This window comes from Cyrtonyx montezumae, unplaced genomic scaffold (genome assembly GCF_038088225.1).
Source record: "Cyrtonyx montezumae isolate F1298 unplaced genomic scaffold, pur_monq_1.0 scaffold_22, whole genome shotgun sequence".
In the NCBI taxonomy this organism is placed as follows: Eukaryota; Metazoa; Chordata; class Aves; order Galliformes; family Odontophoridae; genus Cyrtonyx; species Cyrtonyx montezumae.
This window is the reverse complement of record NW_027071959.1, coordinates 6145226-6164701: the sequence shown is the minus strand read 5'-3', so window position 1 is coordinate 6164701 and position 19476 is coordinate 6145226. Positions and strand designations below refer to the sequence as shown.

The following is a 19476-nucleotide window of genomic DNA, read 5'->3' as shown; positions in this document are numbered from 1 at the left end:
CCCCTCTGTGACCTCGTGCAGGGAGGGATCTCATCCCTGGGGGTGCTGGGGCTGTGGGGGCCTGCCCCCCCCCCAAAGGTGCCTTCTGTCCCACCACGGGCGCCTTGCTCACGTGGGGCCCTCCTGGATCGTGTGTCCCCCAGAATCTGGGGAAGGGGGGCCCCGGGACCCATGGACCTTGGGGTGTTGGGGGGCTCCTGCTGGCACCCAATAAAGGTCCTGGTGCGTTTGGGCTGGGTGTTCTGTGCTGGAGTTGGAGTGGAGGTGAGGGAGTGACTGAGACCCCACTCTTGCTCTGCTGTGTGACTGTGCCCCTGTGTTCTGTCCCCGTGTCCCTGTCCTCGTGTCCCTGTGTGTGTGCCATGTCTCCAAGCCTGCAGTGTCCCCCCCAGCTGTGTCCCTGAGCTCCCCCCACCCCATGAATCCAAGCCCTGTCCCTATAACCACATCACCAACTCCTCATGTTCCACGTTCCTGCCTCCGTGCCCCTATATGCATGTCCCCAGGTGCTCCTGTCCCCTTGTGCCCCACGTCCCAGCACCCACATCCCTCCCCACAGGGTGTCCTTACCTGCTGTGTCCCCAGCACGTCGTCCTGGCTCCTGTGTCACCAGCGGCCGTGCCCTGGCTGCAGCCATCCCCGTGCCTCAGTTTCCCCATCCCCCAGCCCACCTTCCCCACAGCCCCAGCCCCCTTTGGGGTCACGGGGGGGGGGGTGAGGTGGTGGCAGTGCTGCTCGCGGTGTGGCCATCAGCCCAGGCGTGCCACGAGAACCACCTCTTGTATTGGCCGCGGTACAGCGTGGTGAGGCCCTTCTCGGGGCGCTGGGGGGGGGTCCCCGTCCCCGCTGGCGTGTTCCCCCCCACCCCCAAATCCCACACGACGGGACCCCCCCGGAACGGACTCTATAATTATGGACACCGAACACCAAGAAGGAAGGAAAGGAGCTGGGCGGGGGGCAGCGGGGCGGTGTGCTGGGCACGGGGACGGCGGTGTCCCCTGGCCCTATGTCCTCAGCGGGGTCGTGCTCAGCCCCACCGCCCCTCCCCTGAGTCCTGATTCCAGCCCCGTGGTCCCAGCACGGAGGGTCCCCGTCCCCGTGGGCACCGCATCGTTCCCCCCGCGCTTCAAACGTGCGTCTGCATCCGCCTCTGCAGGGGCCGGCTGGGGTCCGAATTTTGGGACGAAGACTGGGAGTGGTGGGAGGAGGAGGCGGAGGCCTTGCTGGCCTTGTCGAACTGCACGTAGCCGTCCTGCTTGCCGCTGCTGCTGATGCTGCTGTCGCACTGCGTGTCGAGGAAGGAGCTGCTGTCGCTCATGGAGCCGCGCTGGAACTCGCGCTCGCACAGCTCGATGGAGCTGCTGCCCATGCCCAGCACGAAGCGCTGGCTGTAGTCGTAGAGGCGGCTCTGCCCGCTCAGCGTGCTGTAGATGTTGGTGAAGGACATGCCCGTGGGCACGCGCTGCTTGCCGGCCGGCCGCAGGTCCGCGGGGCAGCCCGACAGCGAGATGCTGGGCGTCGAGTGGTGCTCCTTGAACGTGTTGACGCTGTAGTAGCCGTTGGTGGGGTCCTGCGGGCGGGTGGGGGCCGTTGGTGGGGGCACCCCGAACCCTTTTCCATCTCACTGGGGCACCCCGACCCCGTGGGTGCTGCAGAGGGCAGCGCTGGGGGGACGCGGCTCCCACCCAGCGCGGGGGTGGGGGCGCGGGGGGGCAGCACAAGGGCGCTCACCTTTAGGTTCTGGAACTCCTTCTCCTCCTCCTTGAGCACCTCGAGCTGCTTCAGCACCGAGTCCTGCTGGAACTCACCGCGCTCCATCTGGGGAAGGGGTGGGCCCACGTCAGCACCCCAACCGCTGCTCCGGACCGTGGGGCTGAGCCACGGCGGTGGCTGCAGATCCCTCTGCTCCCGCCCGGAGCAACCCCACCTCTTTTTCCTTTTTCTGCATTCTCACCCTTTCCTCCCAATCTGAACTGCTCGACCACTTTATTTTTGGACGAAAGAGACCATCCCAGCAGGCTGTTGGCGCGGACGTAGTGCCGTAATTAACGTGAAATCCTTAATTACTTTGTTTTTTTGAAACCCCAACTTTGGCTCCTCTCAAAGCACGCGTGTCCCACAGGGCTCTGCCCGGCTGCACCGCACCGGGGGATCCCCCTCCTCTCCACATCCTCACATCCTCTTTGGAAGGCTGACCACAATCGGAGGAGAGGTACACGTTAATTACACGCTGCCTTTAATTACTCTTCCTCCAGAAAGGTGGGGCCGTGCAGGCTGGCTAATTACCATCCAATTTCTCCGCTCCCTTTTATCTCAGCTCACATCGATCGCGCAGCTCCGGCCGCAGCGATGTGGGCACAGAGGGCTCCCCCTCCTGTTTTCACTTCATTTTTTTTCCCCCTTTTATGAAGGTAAGTGGTTGCGGAAACGTTCCCTCCAGCACTTTCTGTTCATCTTCTGAGAGCCTTTGATGCTGCTATTAAGTGCAATAAATTAAAGTACCTGAGTTGTGCTTGGGAGAACGAACGCCCTGAGAGGCACTGATGGAGGGGGAGCGCGTGGGCACAGCCCCCACCACCGTCCCAGGGAGAGCCCCATCCGCCCCACATCCAGAGGTGCTGAGGGCCATTGGTGGGGCTCCCACTGCACGGCGGATGCTCCCTTTGCTTTTTGGCCTCGTGGGGCTGGCAGCCCTCCTTGCACCCACAGCCCCGCATGTGGGGGGGGGGGGTGCACGTGTCCTCAGGGGGCTTTTCCAGCCCTCCCCAGACTCTGAGACCACGATTCACTTTGCTGCTTTTGCTGTCCCCGGGGGGAGGACGTCCTTACCATCAGCTGCTTGATGGTGGGGTGCTCCTCCGTCTCCCTGCCCGACGCCGGCTCCTTGTGCACGATCTCCACGCGGATGTCGTTCTTGGCAGAAACCACTCCTTTCAGATCTGGGCAGAGAGGGGAAGGGCTCAGTGCCAGGAAACCACGCATCCCTGACCCGGCCCCGCGCACCCCAAAGGTGCCCCACAGCCGTGGGGTGCAGGGGCTGCGGGCAGCGCTTCGGGTGCGGGGACGAACGCGGTGCTGCTCCCGCACGGTGACGCCGGCTGCCCTGAAGGTGTCAGGCATGCTTTGAAGATAACCGAGGGAGCAGCGGGAGGAGAACCACAGCACCGAGCCCGGCTGCAAAGCGGGAGGGATGGGAACCTGAGAGCCCCGTCCTCACCGCGATGGCATCGATGCCAACAGGATGCCCCGGGTGTGGGGGCATTCAGAGGGAGGGGTGGCACGGGAGGATAACCCGCAGCGCTCCCTGCCCCGCACACCACGCTCCCGTTTTCTCTGCACTCCTCCGTTTGTGCTCTCCCCGCACTTACTTCGCTGGGAGCGGGCGCAGCAGAAGGCGACGATGGTGGCCATCAGCACCAGGAACGCCACGCCGGCCCCCACGGCCACGCCGATGATCACCGCCATCGGCACCGACTCTGCAGGAGGAAGGAGAGCACAGATGAGCAGAGCTGAAGGCAGCGGGCGGCTCTCCCCGGCTCGGGACCCCCCCGCAGCACCGTGTCCCTGTGGGTGGTGAGAGCCCAGCTCTGCTGCGAGTGGGGCAGCGCTGACCTCTCTGTGCCTCAGTTTCCCCCCCCGTGCAGGGAGGAGGGAGCCAAGGAGCTGGATGCTGCCCACGGGGCTGTGCTGCCTATCAGAACATCGTTATCAGCCTCTCAAGCGCTGCGGGTGCAAAGTGCAGAAGAAGACAGCCTGGTCATATTGCTAAGGAAGAGAAATGGCACCAGAGCTGCCTGGGGGAGGGGTGGCACAGACACGGGCTGGTGTAAGACAGCTGGGGACGGGTTAACACAGCAGCCGTCAGCCCACCACCACCACCACCGCTGGGAGGGATGGGGTGGCTGTGATGGGGTCAGCAGGGCCCCATCCTGTGCCTGGGGGAGCTCACTGCCTCCTGCCCATGCAACCACAGCCAGGCTCTCCCTGTTTCTAAGCACCCCTTTCTAAGCCCAAAGAGGGAAAGCCTTCCCTGGAGCGATCAGATGGTGTAGGGGGGGAATAAATGTGTGCCCTGCACCACTCCCCAAAGATCACATCCATGGCAGAGCCCAAAAGTCAGCCAGCTGCTGCTCTCTGCTCCACCCGAGCACCCTCCGTGAGGCAGGAGAGGAGCGGGAAGGATGCTGTGCCATGGGGACAAAGCAGAGCCCAGCGGGCTGACAGCTGTGTGACAAGGGAGTGTTCCTCATCACTCTTCAGGTGGAGCTCATTTTTCTGCAGAGAAATGGGAGAAATGAGTTTGCCCGGAGCAGCACCACCGGACAGGACACCACTCATTCTGCTGGGGCTGCACGCACGCCTTTATTTGACCCCAAACTCCTTCCTTCCCTTAAGACCTCGGGGTCCCCATGGTGTAACCCCATCTCAGGACCCATGGAGTGACACAACCCTGTGCTGCTCGAGCTGCAGCTCCACTCACACTGCAAAGAGCCTTTCAGCACGTGGCTCATACTGATGCTTTTCCTTCCTGGCTCTCCTGGCTCTCCCTAGCTGTGCGCTGTCCCTTGAGCCACGCCATCAGCAACGTGACACACACAGCACAGTTCTGCTCCCCAGACAAACAGGAGAGAAAGTGAGTGCCCTGCTGCAGCTGAGCTGCAAACTGCACCAGCAGCGCCCAGCTGAGCGGCCACAAGGTGCTGGGGCCTGGCTGACCCGATGCCACGCTCCTGGCCAAAGGCAGCGACTCCCGGTGGGGCTTCCTGAGCTGCTTGGCTCTCCGGGAGATGAGGAGCAGAAGGGTGAGGAGGGAGAGGTGAGGGGGCAGCCGAGCACGGCCGTCCCTTTGCTGACGATGGTGGCTGTGCGTTATCACCCCCCGCAGTGGGGCTGTTCTGGGGCACAGAGAGGCAGAGCAGCTCTCCACGGAGCAGAGTGGGTCGGGAGCTGCCAGCTCCCCATCCCCTGCCCTGCGCTGCCCTCCAGCCCGGCCGGGAGGAGGACGCCATTCACCGTCAGCTCAGCATTTCCATACCTGCTTGCATACCAGCTCCTGATTTCATTTCCGTACCTGTTTGAAAATAAAGCAAGTGTCCACAGCCGTGCAGAGCCCAGGCGCCCACGCCGGCCTTCGGAGCACCTCCTGCTCCCAGCACACGGCCCCATGAAGGGGACGGCCGCCCCACGGGGTCCCCCTGCCCACCGCAGGGACGTCCCCGAGCGGGGACCCCCAGCCAACGCCGAGTGCTCCCGCCGGCTGGCAGCCGACCCGGAGAAACCACTGGCTGTGTTTGTGTTGGAAGAAGCCCAAGGCTAATTTTAAGGGGTTCATTTAGTTCTGATTTAATCTGGACGGCAGCCTTGCCTATAAATCACGGCTTAATGAGAGCAATCCACCTGCCTGCCCTGGCATTTAATAAAATAGAAGAGGACTGGAGGCCCTCCAGGAGCTGAGCGAGCCGCCTGGAGCCGCGTCCCTCCTTTGCCACGGAGAGCCCCGGCCATCCCGAGCCCCCCAGAGGGCTGTGGGTCCCATTTCCCCACAGCCATAAGTGATGCTGCAGGTGGATGGGCATCACCTCACACTGTGGGCTGGGGAGCACGGCGCTGGCCCACGCCCTCTGTCTCCAGTAAGAGAGGCAAAGTGGGGCTTTCCCCACCTCCTGCCCCTCTGCCGGGACCCTCACGGTGGGCGTCCTCCGTCCTTCCCCAGCAGCTCCACCCACGCTGGCAGTGCCCACCTTGCTCCTTGAGCCGGATGATCTCCGTGTCGGAGCCGAAGCTGTTCCACGCGGTGCAGTTGTAAATGGTTTGGAAATCGGCGCGGACGATGTTGCTGATGGTCAGCGTGGAGATGACGCCCTCGTCCGTGCTGACCGTCTCCACCGTGTAGCGCCCCGAGGTCCCCGACTCCAGGACGTTCTCCTTCCAGGACCAAGCCTGCCAAGCAGCAGTGGGGTCAGCCCGGGCCCACCCGTGGTGTGGCCAAACCCCGCGGCTCTCTGCCCCAGAGGGTGCTACTCACAATGCGGTCCGGTGGAGGGGTGCTGCGGATGAAGCACTTGATCTGCCCCTTCTGTCCGTGCAGGGCGTGCTGTGTCTGCGTGCTGGAGATGATGGGCGGCCCTGCAGGAGGGAGCAGAGGGACCGGTGATGACAGGAGGAGGCAAGTGGCACCTGGCTGAGGCTGGCACTGCCACCTGGGTGCAGAGGGTCCAACAGCAACCAGGACCCCACCTCCAGTAAACATCACAATCCACCAAAAGTGGTCAGAGGTGGGAGCGTGGCCTGGAGGCTCTCACCCCGAGGGAGCAGCGGCAGAACTGCAATCCTAATTGCTCTTTATTAGACTCTTAATTACAGCAGATTTACAGTTCTATGAGTGGCTTGCTGCTGGCAGAAAAGAGAAGGGATGCAGGCAGGAAGGCGAGGGGCAGTGCTGCTGGCTCTCACGTCCCAGCTCAGCTGCTCAGAGCTCCAAACCCGGAGGCAGCGCCTGCAGAGCGATGGGTAAAGCAGACGTGGCCAAAGCAGGAGCTCAGGAGTTGTTCCCCAAAGTTTGGGTCCGCACAGAACCACCCAAAAATGCAGAGTTTGGTTTTACCCCTTGCTGTGCTGAGATGTTGATGGATCCCCTGAGGCTTTGGTTGTCCCAGAGGACAATAACAGCACGGTCCCATCCCCTTGTCTCGCTCAGCACATGCAGGCGATGCCACTGATGGGTAATGAACCCAAAGCCGATGGCACCCAGAGCACCGATGGGGTACACAGGTCCAAAGTGATGCAGAACAGCCATCGCCTGTCTCTGTTCCAATGGCTGTGTGTTACTCACCCATTCTGGAGGAGCGCCAAGACCGGGTGACACTCGAGATAAATGGCTTAATAATCATAAAAAGGATCATTTTCCCCAAGGAGAGTGGGTTTTAAATGGCACCAACGCCAATGGCTTTGGGTTTTATTATTGCTCGAGGAGTTCAGAGTCGAAGGCTTATCGTCATGATAATAGCAGATGACTAAAGACCATTTGTGAGACGAACATGCCCGGGAATAATAGCATGGAGCTGCAGCCTCGTCACATCTGAGGGTGGTGTGTGATTCTCCACCATGCTCGGGCTCCCTATGAGAGCTGCTGGTCCACGGCTCGGCGTTGAGACAGCCGGCAGCAGAAAGGCTTTCAACAACGTTGCTATGGATATAAATGATGGAGCTATTGGTTGTGGTTATTTTTAGTGCACCGGTGCCAATTTAGTGGCTCTGTCCTGGAGGCTTGCATAAAGGCAGCTTGCTGCTGGTTGGGGAGCATGGCAGCACGGCCACAACCTCTCCATCCTGCTTGGGTTCGTGCAAACCAAACCGTCCTGGTGCTGGAAATGGGAAGATCGATCCTGCAGAGCCCTGGGAGCAGCCAGGAGGGTGCTGTGCACGCATGGGGCTGTGAACCAGGCCCAGCTGCTCCTTGCTGCCTTCTTTGCTCCTCTTGCTTCAGCCCTGCCAAACACTGCTCGTCTGCATAATCCTCCTGCCCACAGACGAGGCTCTGAATCATATCTGCAGCCTCTCAGGCTGGAGCCCCGTGCCCTGGTTTGGAGAGAAGGAGGTGGGGAGGGCAGGAAGGAGCTGTGCAGCCGCAGCTGACGTAAGGGATGAGGATGTGTGGGGGATGGACACTGAGCGCAGGCTGGGGGGGGTGGAGACCCCCAGCAGTGCCCCCAGTCCCCAGATGGGACTCCCCACGACAGCCAGTGCCACTCCGAACCACTGCTCTCACCGTAACAGAGCCCACCAGCTGCTGATCTTGAGACAACTGAATTGCCCTCTGGATTTAAAAGTCACTTGAAAACACGAAGTGTCCAATTTCCCCTCTCAAACGGTGCTGCAAAAAGCGTTCAGAAGAACTCCTGATGGGAGATGCTCTGCTGCAGTGCCCTGGGATGGTCCACGCAGCGCCGGGCATCCACGGCAGCACTGCTCTGCCAGGCACAGGGAGCACACACACTGCTCTGTCTCGAGGTTTCTCTGAGCGCCTGGGGGGCGTTGGGAAAGGAGCGGGTTCCTCGTTTGGGTTAATTTGTGCCTTTGTCTTCCACAAGCTTCTTTAATTGTAATTAAAACCCAGCAGCCAGCAGGGAAGGAGCATGCAGACGCCGAGGAGTGGAGCACAAGCTGAGGGAGTGGTTGGGTTTCGGCCCCCGCTGCGTTGCCCTTGGCTCCCCTCACTGGTGTTATCCACATTCGGAATTAACGCTGTGCTGCTTCCCCGCTCATTTCCTTCTCTTTCTGACAGTGAGCAGGGACTGAAGCCTGCCAGTTTGTCACGCAGGTGAGAGATGATGCAAAATGCATCCCCTGCTTATACCGTTCGCAGCATGCCCTGCTCTGTTCCCCCACGCAGGGCACATTCAGGTGGTGATCCACTGCTGGGTGCCACGGGTCCTGCCCGGGTGGCCCTCACCCTGCAGAGCTGCCCAGCTCCCATCAGGGTATGGGGGCACATCCCGGGGGCTCAGGGCCCCGCCTGCTCCCCCCAGTGCTGATTAGGCTGCCGGTCTTGGAGCCAGGCTCAATTCCCAGCTCTCAAGCTGTACAACACAGACAACAGAGCTCTCCGACCTTGCGAGGGTATTGCAAGATAAATCTATTAAAGATTTAAAACACCAACTCCCAGCTGCTCAATAACGCCCTGCTGACAATAGGGGACCAAGCAGCTCATAGGTAACGCTGGCATTTTCTTGCTTAACCCACAAATCTCTGAGGAAAGGAACATAAAACCCAAAGCGCTCACAGCGTGGGAGCATCCCCCGTCCCACCCAGGCGTCCCAAAGTGGATACCCAAGGGCACCATTCCATCCACGCCACCTCCAGCAGTCACAGAATCATTAAAGTCAGAAATGAGCACTCAGATCACCTCCTCCACCCACCCCCACCCCATCAGCACGGAGAGCAGGAGGGAAAGCAGTGGTACCGTTGACAGTGAGGGTCACCTCGCGCTCCCCCGCGCCCACCCGCGGCACCACGGCACGGCACACGTATTTCCCGGCATCTTCCTGGCGGACTGACTTGAGTGTCAGCTTGTTCTCGTTGCTCAGGACCTGCAAGAGAAGAGGGGACTGCTCTCAGGGTGATGGGAGGTCGAGCAGGAGAGCTGGCAGCCCCCACAGCTCCGCATGGCCGGGGGAAGCTCGGCTGCCTTAGGCAAACCATGGCTGCACCCTGGGCAGCAGCAGCCTGCCCTCCTGCCCTGGCTGTGCAATTTACAGCTCCAGGATGCCTCGCTAAGTGCTGGTCTGGCCGAAGCTGTCAGCACAACCCCAGCACTGGGACCACACAAATCATTGTGAATTTAAACAGTATTTCCAATTACCCACGCTGGAAATGCACACCCTGGGGCTAAGGGCTCCCAGTTGCCCTCACCTCTCTCCCAGGACTTTGCAGCCCCCTCAGCCCTCCTTCCTTCTCAAAATGCTGCACAGTGCCCACAGCCAGGGGCTGAGCTGGAGCTGCCGGAGGCTCCAAGCAGCAGAGTTGGCCAAATGGAAGAGGAGAAAGCAGCAATGCATGCTGATATGTGCGGGTAAGGAGAGCCCTGCAGCACGGCCAGGGCTGTGCAGTGAGGAAGCCCCCACACAGCAGTGAGGAAAGGGAATAGCAGCTCTGAGGTGTGAGAGCACTGCCTGTGTGCAAAGCACAGTAATGACCAAGGGGAACATCAGCTGCTGCTGCGGGATGGGAACCCAGCGGGGATTACAGACCCAGTGGGATTCCTCGGCTGCCTCAAGCTCTCAGCTTGCCCCAGGCTGTGACTGCATCCCAGGGGATGGCTGTGCTGGTGTGGGAAGAGCACCCCAGCCCTGCAGAGAGCCCTACCACGCCCGAGCCACGCTTCATCCAGACGATGGTGAGCGAGGGGTTCCCGGTCCAGGCGCAGTTGAAGACGGCGTCGGAGCCCAGGTCGACGAGCAGGGACTGCGGTTCTGTCGCCATCCGGGGCCCAACTGCACAGAGCAGAGCAGTGTTACCCCCCCAGAAACACCCAAAGCAGCACTGTCCCCACACCAGGAGGAGGAGCTGCACACACAGCGGTGTTGGGGCACCCAAGGGCCACGTGGGACCCCCACCCACAGCACCCTGCGACCCCAAAGAGCCCAGGAGCCTCCGGCACAGCTCTGTGAGGCAGGAGGAGACCACGGCCCCATGCACAAAGTGAGAGCCCAACAAACCCTGCTCAGCTCACGCTTCCAAAGCCACCCAGGGGAGTGCTGGCCCCTCCCCAGCGGGCACGGCACTCACAGTAGACATCCACAGTCCTGCTGATGTTCGTGCTGCCCAGCGCGTTGGTGACCTCGCAGGAGACGGGCTCGAAGAAGAAAGTGTGGTCCACAATGGTTTCGTAGAAGTCGCCGGATGCTTCCTTTATCACCTGGCCTTTCTTGGCCCACCTGTGGGATGAGGGAGAGAGCGGTGCTGCACTGTTCCCATCACCCAGTGGCAGCAGGGATGGGATGAGGGCAGGCTGTGCTGAGAGGGAACGCAGCACTCTTCCCTTTCCGACCAACCCCACTGGCCTTCCCACCCCAAAAGCACTAAAAAGCTTTCCAGCTTCGTCCTGCTTTCAACCCCTGTCCTCTTTTCTTCTCCCTATTTTTTTTTTTTCACTGAACAAGAACTCCATCCCTTGAAGGCAACTGAAATAACAGTGCCCTGGAAAGCCAAGCTGGCATTTGCAGCTCTACAACTTGCAAATTGTCTCGGAGAACAAGCTGTCAACTCAGCACTTGAATTAAGCCGCTGTTTGCCAAACAATGAGCAAATGTGACCTAACAGGGCTCCATCTGGCATCCTGCCACCGTGGAGAAAACGGGAGCTGCTGTCACACAGCACAGAACCCCAGCGCTCCTGGGGGGAGGATACAGCACACCTCCCCAAATGAGTGATGGGTACATCGGAAGGGAGAGGATTTCCCTGAGGAAGTCGTGTCAGGGCAGCTCTCCTCTGGGGGAAGCCTGGGAATGGGGGCTGTGCTGGGGGGAGAACAGACAGACAAATCCCCACGGCCCACGAGTGGGAACCTAACGGGACAGGAGAGCTGTGAGAGCTGCTGCACAGCCCATGGCACGGGTGGATCAGCAGCACAGATGGAGCTGGTTGGTTTGCACTTATCTGCTCTCCCTTCTCGTTTATCTTCACACCTCTAATGGATGCTGACACCACTGCTCCCGCTCCCCTACACTGCCTTCCTCCCCGGATTCCCCCTTCAATAATTAATCAGCAGATGCTGCTTGGATTTTTAGGGGCTGTGATTGATGAGGGAAGCTCCAGATGTGGGAAAAGCAGCACAAGTGACCCCATCCAGAGGTTGGTAAATCACATTTGGGTGCCGCCTTCCTCCCTCCAGATATAAAGAAACCAAAGCTTTGCTACGCTCCTCCACGACTCCATCCCCATCCACGGACACGTCCAGACTCCACAGCTCGCTGTGTCCCACAGACAGGCAAAGCCCTTTCCTGGAATCATTAAGGTTGGAGAAGACCACCAAGATCACCTAAGGTCATCCTTTCCTCGCAGCAACCGAGAGCACATCAGCTCCTGCTCACAGGCACACGACGCAGTGCTGCGCTTGGAGCCCACCTCGCCGGCCTGGGGAGGGCAGGGGGCACATCTGCAGAGGGCAGAAATTCTGTGTCCCTACAGCAGCCCAGGAAAGCACGCGTGGAGCAGCCCCTGCACGACACGTCATGTGTATGTTCAAAACCCAGCGCTCCTGCAAAACCGGCTCTGCCGAGCGCGGGGATGTGTCACAAACAGCAATTTTTCGTGCTTCAGCAGAGATCAAGGTTCCTGCTCCAGTTTTCCAAGGCTTAACACTGCTAAATCAATGCGGCTGAACAAGCGCTATGGATCTTTTATAATGTCAAATCGGTTTTTAATAACGATGGCTGATAACCCTCCAGTAAAGCTCCTCACAACGTGCTCGCAGACAGCCGGAAGGCAAGCTCCTTCTGGCTTTAACAAGCCCACAACGTGCCTCGCTCACCTATTAACCTCTCAGTAATTATTTATAAGTGGAATGTAAATAAATTGCAGCCGAGAAGCAGCAGAGGATTGCAGCTCCTGCCTGGGGCCATCAGCTCAGCACGGCTGCTCCCCAGCACACATCCTCCACACCACCTGCAGGACACACACGGGGGGCCCGGCCTCCCCCAGCACGTTTGGTTGCTCTCCCCCTCGCAGGTCAGTGCAGCCTGCAGGGCACAGCTCATCAGCTTTGATCTGGGGAACGCAGCCTGCAATTTCCACCTCTGCTACCTCTTCATTAAGCCGTGCTGGTGAGCTCCAAGCCTTGAAGGGGGTTTTCCTGCTTGATCCTCACCCGCCAGGTGCTCCCAGCCCTCCTCCTACCACCTCTGGGAGCTTCCCCCACTCACAGCACTACCCCGAAGGCATTTACACACAGCCAGCGTGCCCCCACGGCTCTGTCCCAGATGCATACATTCATCTCCATGTCCCTTCCAACCCAATCCATCCCATCACTCCACAGCTCTATGACCCTCTGATGCATTTCTGTCGTTTTGCTGCCCCCTTCCTCCGCACAGCAGAGCATCTGCACATCTGGGTGAGGGCAACAAGTCCCATCTGGTGCTCCCGAGCTCTCTGCAGCTCCATGGGCACGTTTCTTCAGGGGCAGAGCTGAGTGCCCCTTAGTTCAGCATCCCCCGCATCAACCCCAATCCAAGCTTCAGGATTCCTCCCCCTGGGGGATTTCAGCCAGCAGCCCAGGGGCAGGAGCCCACGGTGAGCTGCGGGAGGGCACGACGTGCCCACAGCACAGAGGGATGCAGCGAGCACCGCCAGCACACACCGCACCTGGCTGAGCTCGCCGCAGCAAATAAATGCCTCTGTCTGCAGCGAGAGGACTTGTAATCCCTCAACCCATGGCACGTGCGAGCAAGCTGCTCAGGGGAATTTGTAGCCCTGTCATGTAACTGCTGTCCCAAGTGACACCACACCGCTTCGGTGCCGCCTGCACGAGCGAGGTGTGAATGTGCAAACCTGCTTGGTGCTTCAGCCTGCCTGCCCCCCATGCCAGGCAGCCATCCTGACCCCTCCAACCAGCACAGCCACGGGGCAGCGAGCATTTCCTCACAGCAGTGAGCTCCAGTTGGGACAGATTTGTTCCATTCCCCTGCTCCCATTCGTTGCTTTCCACCAACGCCGTGCAGCACTGTGCCCACTGCTCGGCCGCGCAGAGGGGCTGCTCTGAGTGCAGCCCAGGGAGGCACAGCGTGTGGCTCTTTTTAATTAACAATGCAAAACGAAGCAGTTGCTTGCCATATAAATTGTGTTTACTGAGAGTGACTTAAAATAGATAAATATTTTCCTCGGACGCGTTTTAATTGCTTAATAAAAGCACCGAGAACACCCACAAATACCTTATACAAATGCATGGCTCGCAGAATGAATTAATTAACAGTTCATTCCTGGGAATGGCTATTAATTGCTACAAATTGCTCAGCAAACGGCTCCATTGTTTTATTGCCAGCATTGCTCGTGCTGCAACGTGGCAGTCCCTGCACATCCCCACACAGCAGCTGCCCACAAACATCACCCCCTGCCCGTCTGCCTCCCCTGTGGGGTGTGTGGGGTGGGAGGAGGACACCGCCTGACGAGAAGCAATGCAGCACGATGCACCAAGCTCATTGCATTGTTAAAAGTACATTTCTGTCGTGGTGACCTATGGGGTTTCACCTGCAGTGACGTGACCCTCAGCCACACGTCAGCAATGCACACAGCATCCTTGCAGCTGCTCCAGACAGCTCTGCTGACACAGGGAGAGCTCGGGTGACACAAGAACAGCCCAGCACAGAGCCAAATCCTCCCTGCAATCCCTGGAGATCACCGCACCAATTATAGGTACAGATATATTATTGCACAGTGGCGGGCTTCCTGCCATGCTTGGGTGAGCCTGTTTTATCCCAGGCACAATTAGTAATTAACACCTCTGCTAAAGGGCTCTGCAGGTCTCCTTCAGAGCTTTCATTAAGCAGCTGCCAGGTGCGGCTCCTCTTCTTCCAGAGCTGTCTGCAGCGGTGCAGTCAGATCCACCCATCCTGGGTTTCCATCCCTGGGTTCCCACCACGAGTGGAAGCAGAGCTCGGTGCCAAGGCTGCCGAACCTTTTCTTCAGCAACAAACAAGCAGCGAGACCAAATTGCCACCCTTCCCCAGACTTCGAGAGCTGGAGATGTCAGACTCGAGCCCCTCACGAGGACACGCTGGGAGCCTGATTGCACTCACTGCAGTGCTCAGGTTGCTGCCAGTGGGGTTCGACTGTTTTTCAACACTCCGGGTTTTGATGATGATAATAACACCTCACTGTGTGGAAGAGCCCTCAGCCTTGATTCCCTCTCTAATCTCAGCTTTGGCATTCCCCTCCTGCCCAGCCAGCAGCGAGCCTGATTGCTCATCAGAACATGAGGCAGGCTCCTCTGTGCCATCAGTGGGTCCTCAGGGTGGGAAAAAAATCAATGTGGGACACTCAGAGTGTCCCAAAGCCCCCATGGGGGTGGGGGGATGGGTTTGGCTCTGCAGAGAGCATGCTGTGATGGTGGATGGGCTGAGCCCATGGATGCATCATAGTGCTGTGCTGGAGATGGGCAGAAGTTGCTATTCCACCCCGATGGCACAGTGGGGGTGGGCTGACAGTTGGGATGGGCGACCTTAGAGGTGCTTGCATGATTCTGACCCAATACACTGACTTCCTACTCGTGCAAAGACACAGGCAACACGTGGGTGAAGTAGAACAAAACTGCAAGCTGACCAATTTGCTCGTCCTCTCGCCGTAAAATTCCTCTATTTTCTGTCCATCCCTCCCCAAATTCGTTCTCCAGTCACTATTTCTGAACCCTCTCGAACCCCCTTAGAGCAGCATGGTAACAGCACTGCTCATCTGAGCTTTGTATGCCAACAGAAAGCAGCCCAACGTGGTGGCACGCTGATAGAACCGAGTGACCCATAGGAGCTCTGCAGTCACCTGCTGACTTCTGTACAAAGCAGCAAGAAACGGTTCAAAAAAAGAAAACTCAAAAAGAAAAACCATTAAGTCCTTAATTACACACTCCAATAGCAAAGCAGAGCTGAGCATTAAGCACTGCTTGATGCCCTACAGACAAATGGCCTTATAATCCACAGCCAACAGCTTGAGCTCTTTGCTTTTGTATCTGCCAACAGCTTCCAGAGGGTTTGCAGAGGACCGAAACCCAAGGAGAGCTCAGGTGGGCAGTCACTCCATCATCTGACGCTGGATGAGACTGCAATCCCTTTCCAGTGGGATCCCATGGGTCCATTCTAGGATGCCAGCACCCACTGGGTATTCTCTCCCCTGTGCCTTGCAGCCCCCGCACTGGGCGGCTGCTTGTGTCTATCCTGGCCACTCATCTCAGCAGGAACAACATTTCTAATGAGGCTTCTTGGGGAATAAGGCTAACGAATCATAACCAAGACCGACTGCATCAGCACAGCACCTACACCTTCCCATCCCCATCCCCTGAGATTCCATCTCTTGCACGGAAGCTGAAAAACCACAGACAGAGCTGAAGGCCTCTTAAAATCAACACCTTTTCCAGCTTGGAAGCTGTAAGTGGATTTATTATTTATATCGCAGGAACACAAAAGCTTAGCATATTTTAAGCTGTCTGAAATGACTTCAAGGCAACTCGACCGCTCTTTCTTTCCTCCCCCAACCCAACAAAGCACTTTGAGATGTCTCCAAATGGAGCACTGCGACGAAACCCTTCAGAAAGAGAAAAGAAATGGAGGGATTGAGGGAGAGAAAGCAGAAAGCTTTGGGATCACCAAGGAACGCCCAGAGGGGACATCCCCACTTGAGATGTGAGCACTGCCCTCATTGCATCACGGTGCTGCCCGAGCACTCATGGCAGCAGGTCAGCAGGAGCTGGGTGTCCTTCCTTTCCTTTCCCCCCTTTTTACACAGCTTAGTCACAGCATCTCTAATTTCTTTAGATCTGAAGCCACCTCGTGAGACTGGAAGGGAGTGATAGAGAAGAAAGGTGGGGGGAGGGGGAGGCAGTAATCTTGTAAAAGTCAGTTTTGGAATAAAAAAATAAAATAAAATCAATTTTCTTGTGTGACAAGATTTGCTTAAGGCTTCTCATCCTGTGAAATCAGCCCATCACCCTGCGGGAGCGCAGGAAGGAAGTGGCAAGTGTGGTTGGGAATATCTCAGATTAAAGGCTGCTAAATTAGGCTTGAAGAGCTCCCACCTCTTCACAAGGGGAGCGGAGCTGTGGCTGGCACTGCCAGTAAGGTTCCCCTCCCCATCCCATCCCAGGAGCCTCTCTGGAAGGAGAGGTGACCGACAGGCCTGGGAAAACACGACTCTTGGGTCATTCCCAGCCCTCCTGGCTAGAAGTGCTAGCAGCTTGGCACGGTGAAAGCCATATGGTCTTTGCTCACGGCCAGAGCAAAGCTTGCTGGAAATGAGATGCCCTGGACCAGGCTCACCCCAACCCTGGCGAACCCCAAAGCACAAACAACGGGGCACCCCCCATCCCAAACCACTCCACCCAGCACAGCAATCCCTCAGGACACATCCACAAACAGCCCCTCCACCCAAAGGCTCCAGCAGCAGCAGCAGCAGCAGCTCGTGCCAGACGCTTCATCACTCCTTTACTTCGTTATCTTTAATCAGCGCTCCATCAGGAAGCGATGCTCACCGGTACAAAGCGCTTTCCTTCCTCCCCCTTCTCTGCTTCCCCTCCGATTCTCCCTCCGTTACGCTCTCTCCTCATTAGTCTGAGCTGCCTCTGAGCATCTCCCACACGCGTGCTCCCATTACCCTGACAAGCTGGGGAGCGGGATGACAAATCTCCACGTCCCCACACCTCGCCGTTCCCGGTGTCACCCGCAGCCACCACGGCATCCCGGCAGCGGTGACATTTTGTGCCTTTTATTTTGCTTCCTATTTTCTCGAGCCCCTCTCTGCCCGTTCAGCAGGAGCTGCCAGATGGGGCTGATGCATCACGGAGGAGATCTGAAGGATTCATTTCCCATTATTATTACTTTTTTCCCTATTTCCTCAGCTTTCATTTTCACTTCAGAGCAGAGGTCCGGTTGTCTGGGAGGAAGATACAAAGACGAACCCGGGCAGGAAAACAGAGATAGTCAGGAAAAACGCTATAGTGCCGATGACTTCAGACCTCTGAGTGCTTTGCATTCGTTTCAACTCCCGCTTCGGTGGCATTTTTCTGTGCCTATGAATCAGATTTACTCCATCTCTGCTGTGAAATGCCCGCAGGTCCCTTCCCAGCGCTGCCTCCTCGTGCCCTCTCACCACGCTGGGCTGCAGGAGGCAGCGGGGATGTGACAGCTGCTCTGAGCATGGCACAGGGTTGGCAGCATCCTGGCACTGCTCTGCCAGAGGAAGAGGAGGGGGCACCGAAGCTGGAAGGAGCCTTGGTGTGGGGAGGCAGCAACGACGGGGGGCTGAGAGGGGCTTTCCCTGCGGTGTCTGAGCAGAAAAGGGCCCTGAAGTGGCTGCAGAACCACAGTGGTTTGGAGGAGCTGTGGTGAGATGGATGCGGGGCTCACACTTACACCGCTGGCTGCTCCGCAGTGCATTTCTAGGCCTGACAGCCCCTGTTAAATATTAATAGAGATGTGGCTGTCATTTAATAGAAGCTTAATATTGCAGATCTCCCTTAATTGGCAGAGGCAGCTGGGGAGATAAAGGAAGGTTCCAGTTGTGGCACGGTCCCAGCGATAAGAAGCCCTGGGGAATGCCAAACCAAGGGGGATGTTATTGCTGGGACTCCAAAGGGGCGACAGAAAGTCAGCAAACACCAAGCACCCTGCTCCCAGGAGACACTTCTCAATGCTATCTGAATCCAGGCTTCCACCTGGGAGCAAAGACACCGCGCAATCCATTACAGGAGATATGGAGGGAGCTGGAATGGGATCTGCTCCTCGTGCCCACACGATAACTCCTCCTGCTGTGTGATCCCAGCAGCAGAAAACCCTTCCCAAAGACCCTATATCCTTCACCCCATGGTAAAGCTCTCCCTGTTTGCTATAACTCAATGGAACGCACAGCAACGATAGCAGGGCAGCAAAGTGAGGCAGCAAGTGAGGATTTGCGCAGTGCAGCAGCTGTGGACACAAATAAAAAAAATCAGCTTACCTTTAGAAAGCCTCAGATAGGCAGAGATCTCCAGCAAGAACCCCTCACCCCCACTGCCAACCCCTACATGAGGGCGGGGAAGGGGTGGATCCTGGCTGCAGCCCTCCAGCACTCAGTACTGCATGCACCTGAGCTCCCTGGGCTGGCCCTGCCTTCCCACCAGGTGCTGCATCACTGCTTCAGGCCGTGATTCACCATTTCCACTCCACCATGCCTACCCAAATCCCAACAAACCTGCTGCTCTTCCCCACCAGGACCTCGCTCAGACCCTGGGAACAGCATCTCCCTGCTTGGCCCTCTGCAAGCACAGCAAGTGCATCTTTTTGTTTTCCCTGCTCAGGGAGGGACAGTGCCTCCCACTGGGCGCGTTCGAGCCCCACTGCTTTTAAAGAAAAGCTCTTAAAAAGCAGTTGAGTTTGGATTAATATTTGATGAGTGACAGCGTGCTGTTGATTCAAAGATAAAACGGTGTTTTCCAAACACGAAGGTCCTTTCTGCAGAGCAGAACCTGCTGAGTGAACAAACAAACATCACTCCCTCCCCTCCTGCCGCTCCATGCTCAGGAGTGGGGAACGGGAAGCCCAGCCCTGCCCTGCCCTGCAGTGGGGACACAGGAGGGGCTCTGTCCATTTGGGCATCCAAATTCAGCCCAGTGCAGGCGGAGGGACATTGCTTGGCCCTCACCAAACACAGTCCCCATTCCATTAAGGATGGGGGGGCTGTGAGATCAGTGCTGCTCCCGAGCTCCTGTCTGCTGCAGCATCACCCGGACACACAGCAGTGGTGGCAGACCTCTCTCGTCCCCCCCACGTCCCTCCATCCATCCACCAGCACTATACCTCATTTTGCAGGCACCCCACAGCCCAGCCCTGCGGGCGATGCAGGAGTGTGGCTCAAAATGCCCCATCCCCACTGCGACTGCAAAAAGAGCTCTGTGTGTGGAGGTGACTGCTGGCCCTGAGGACGAGAGCACTGTATCAGCACACCGGAGTGAGGCATTTATTATTGCCCTGCCTGCAGCTGCTCCCCATCTCTGCAGAAATAATCATCATCAGAGGAGCCCGAAAGGCCGAGGGACTCTGCCTTTTGCAATATTAAACTTTCCCATTTTCTTCTGCCACCTTAAAGATTCCCTTTCTTACTGCAAGTGATAAATAATAACAGCAAAAAAAGGAAAAAAAAAAACCCGCACACACGCATGAAAAAAAAACACCCCACAGACACACAGCAGACATCAAACACCAAGGGAAGATTGGCAAATGGAGAGATCTGAAGTGAGCAAAG

The 19476-nt window shown here is 57.8% G+C and overlaps 1 protein-coding gene across 1 annotated transcript in view; it reads right to left on the bottom strand.

Moving 5' to 3' along the window:
* Nucleotides 1-1123: 1123 nt before the first annotated feature.
* Nucleotides 1124-19476, bottom strand: part of KIRREL3 (kirre like nephrin family adhesion molecule 3) — a 58937-nt gene continuing 40584 nt past the window's right edge. Inside the window, exons 7-16 of the mRNA XM_065738335.1 lie at nt 10288-10436; nt 9865-9992; nt 8963-9089; nt 6026-6126; nt 5742-5940; nt 5036-5071; nt 3369-3476; nt 2830-2939; nt 1732-1818; nt 1124-1570 (exon numbers count right to left, since the gene is read on the bottom strand). Coding sequence (XP_065594407.1) covers nt 1127-1570; nt 1732-1818; nt 2830-2939; nt 3369-3476; nt 5036-5071; nt 5742-5940; nt 6026-6126; nt 8963-9089; nt 9865-9992; nt 10288-10436 — 1489 coding nt within the window. The 3' untranslated portion in view covers nt 1124-1126. The remainder of the gene's footprint in view (nt 1571-1731; nt 1819-2829; nt 2940-3368; nt 3477-5035; nt 5072-5741; nt 5941-6025; nt 6127-8962; nt 9090-9864; nt 9993-10287; nt 10437-19476) is intronic.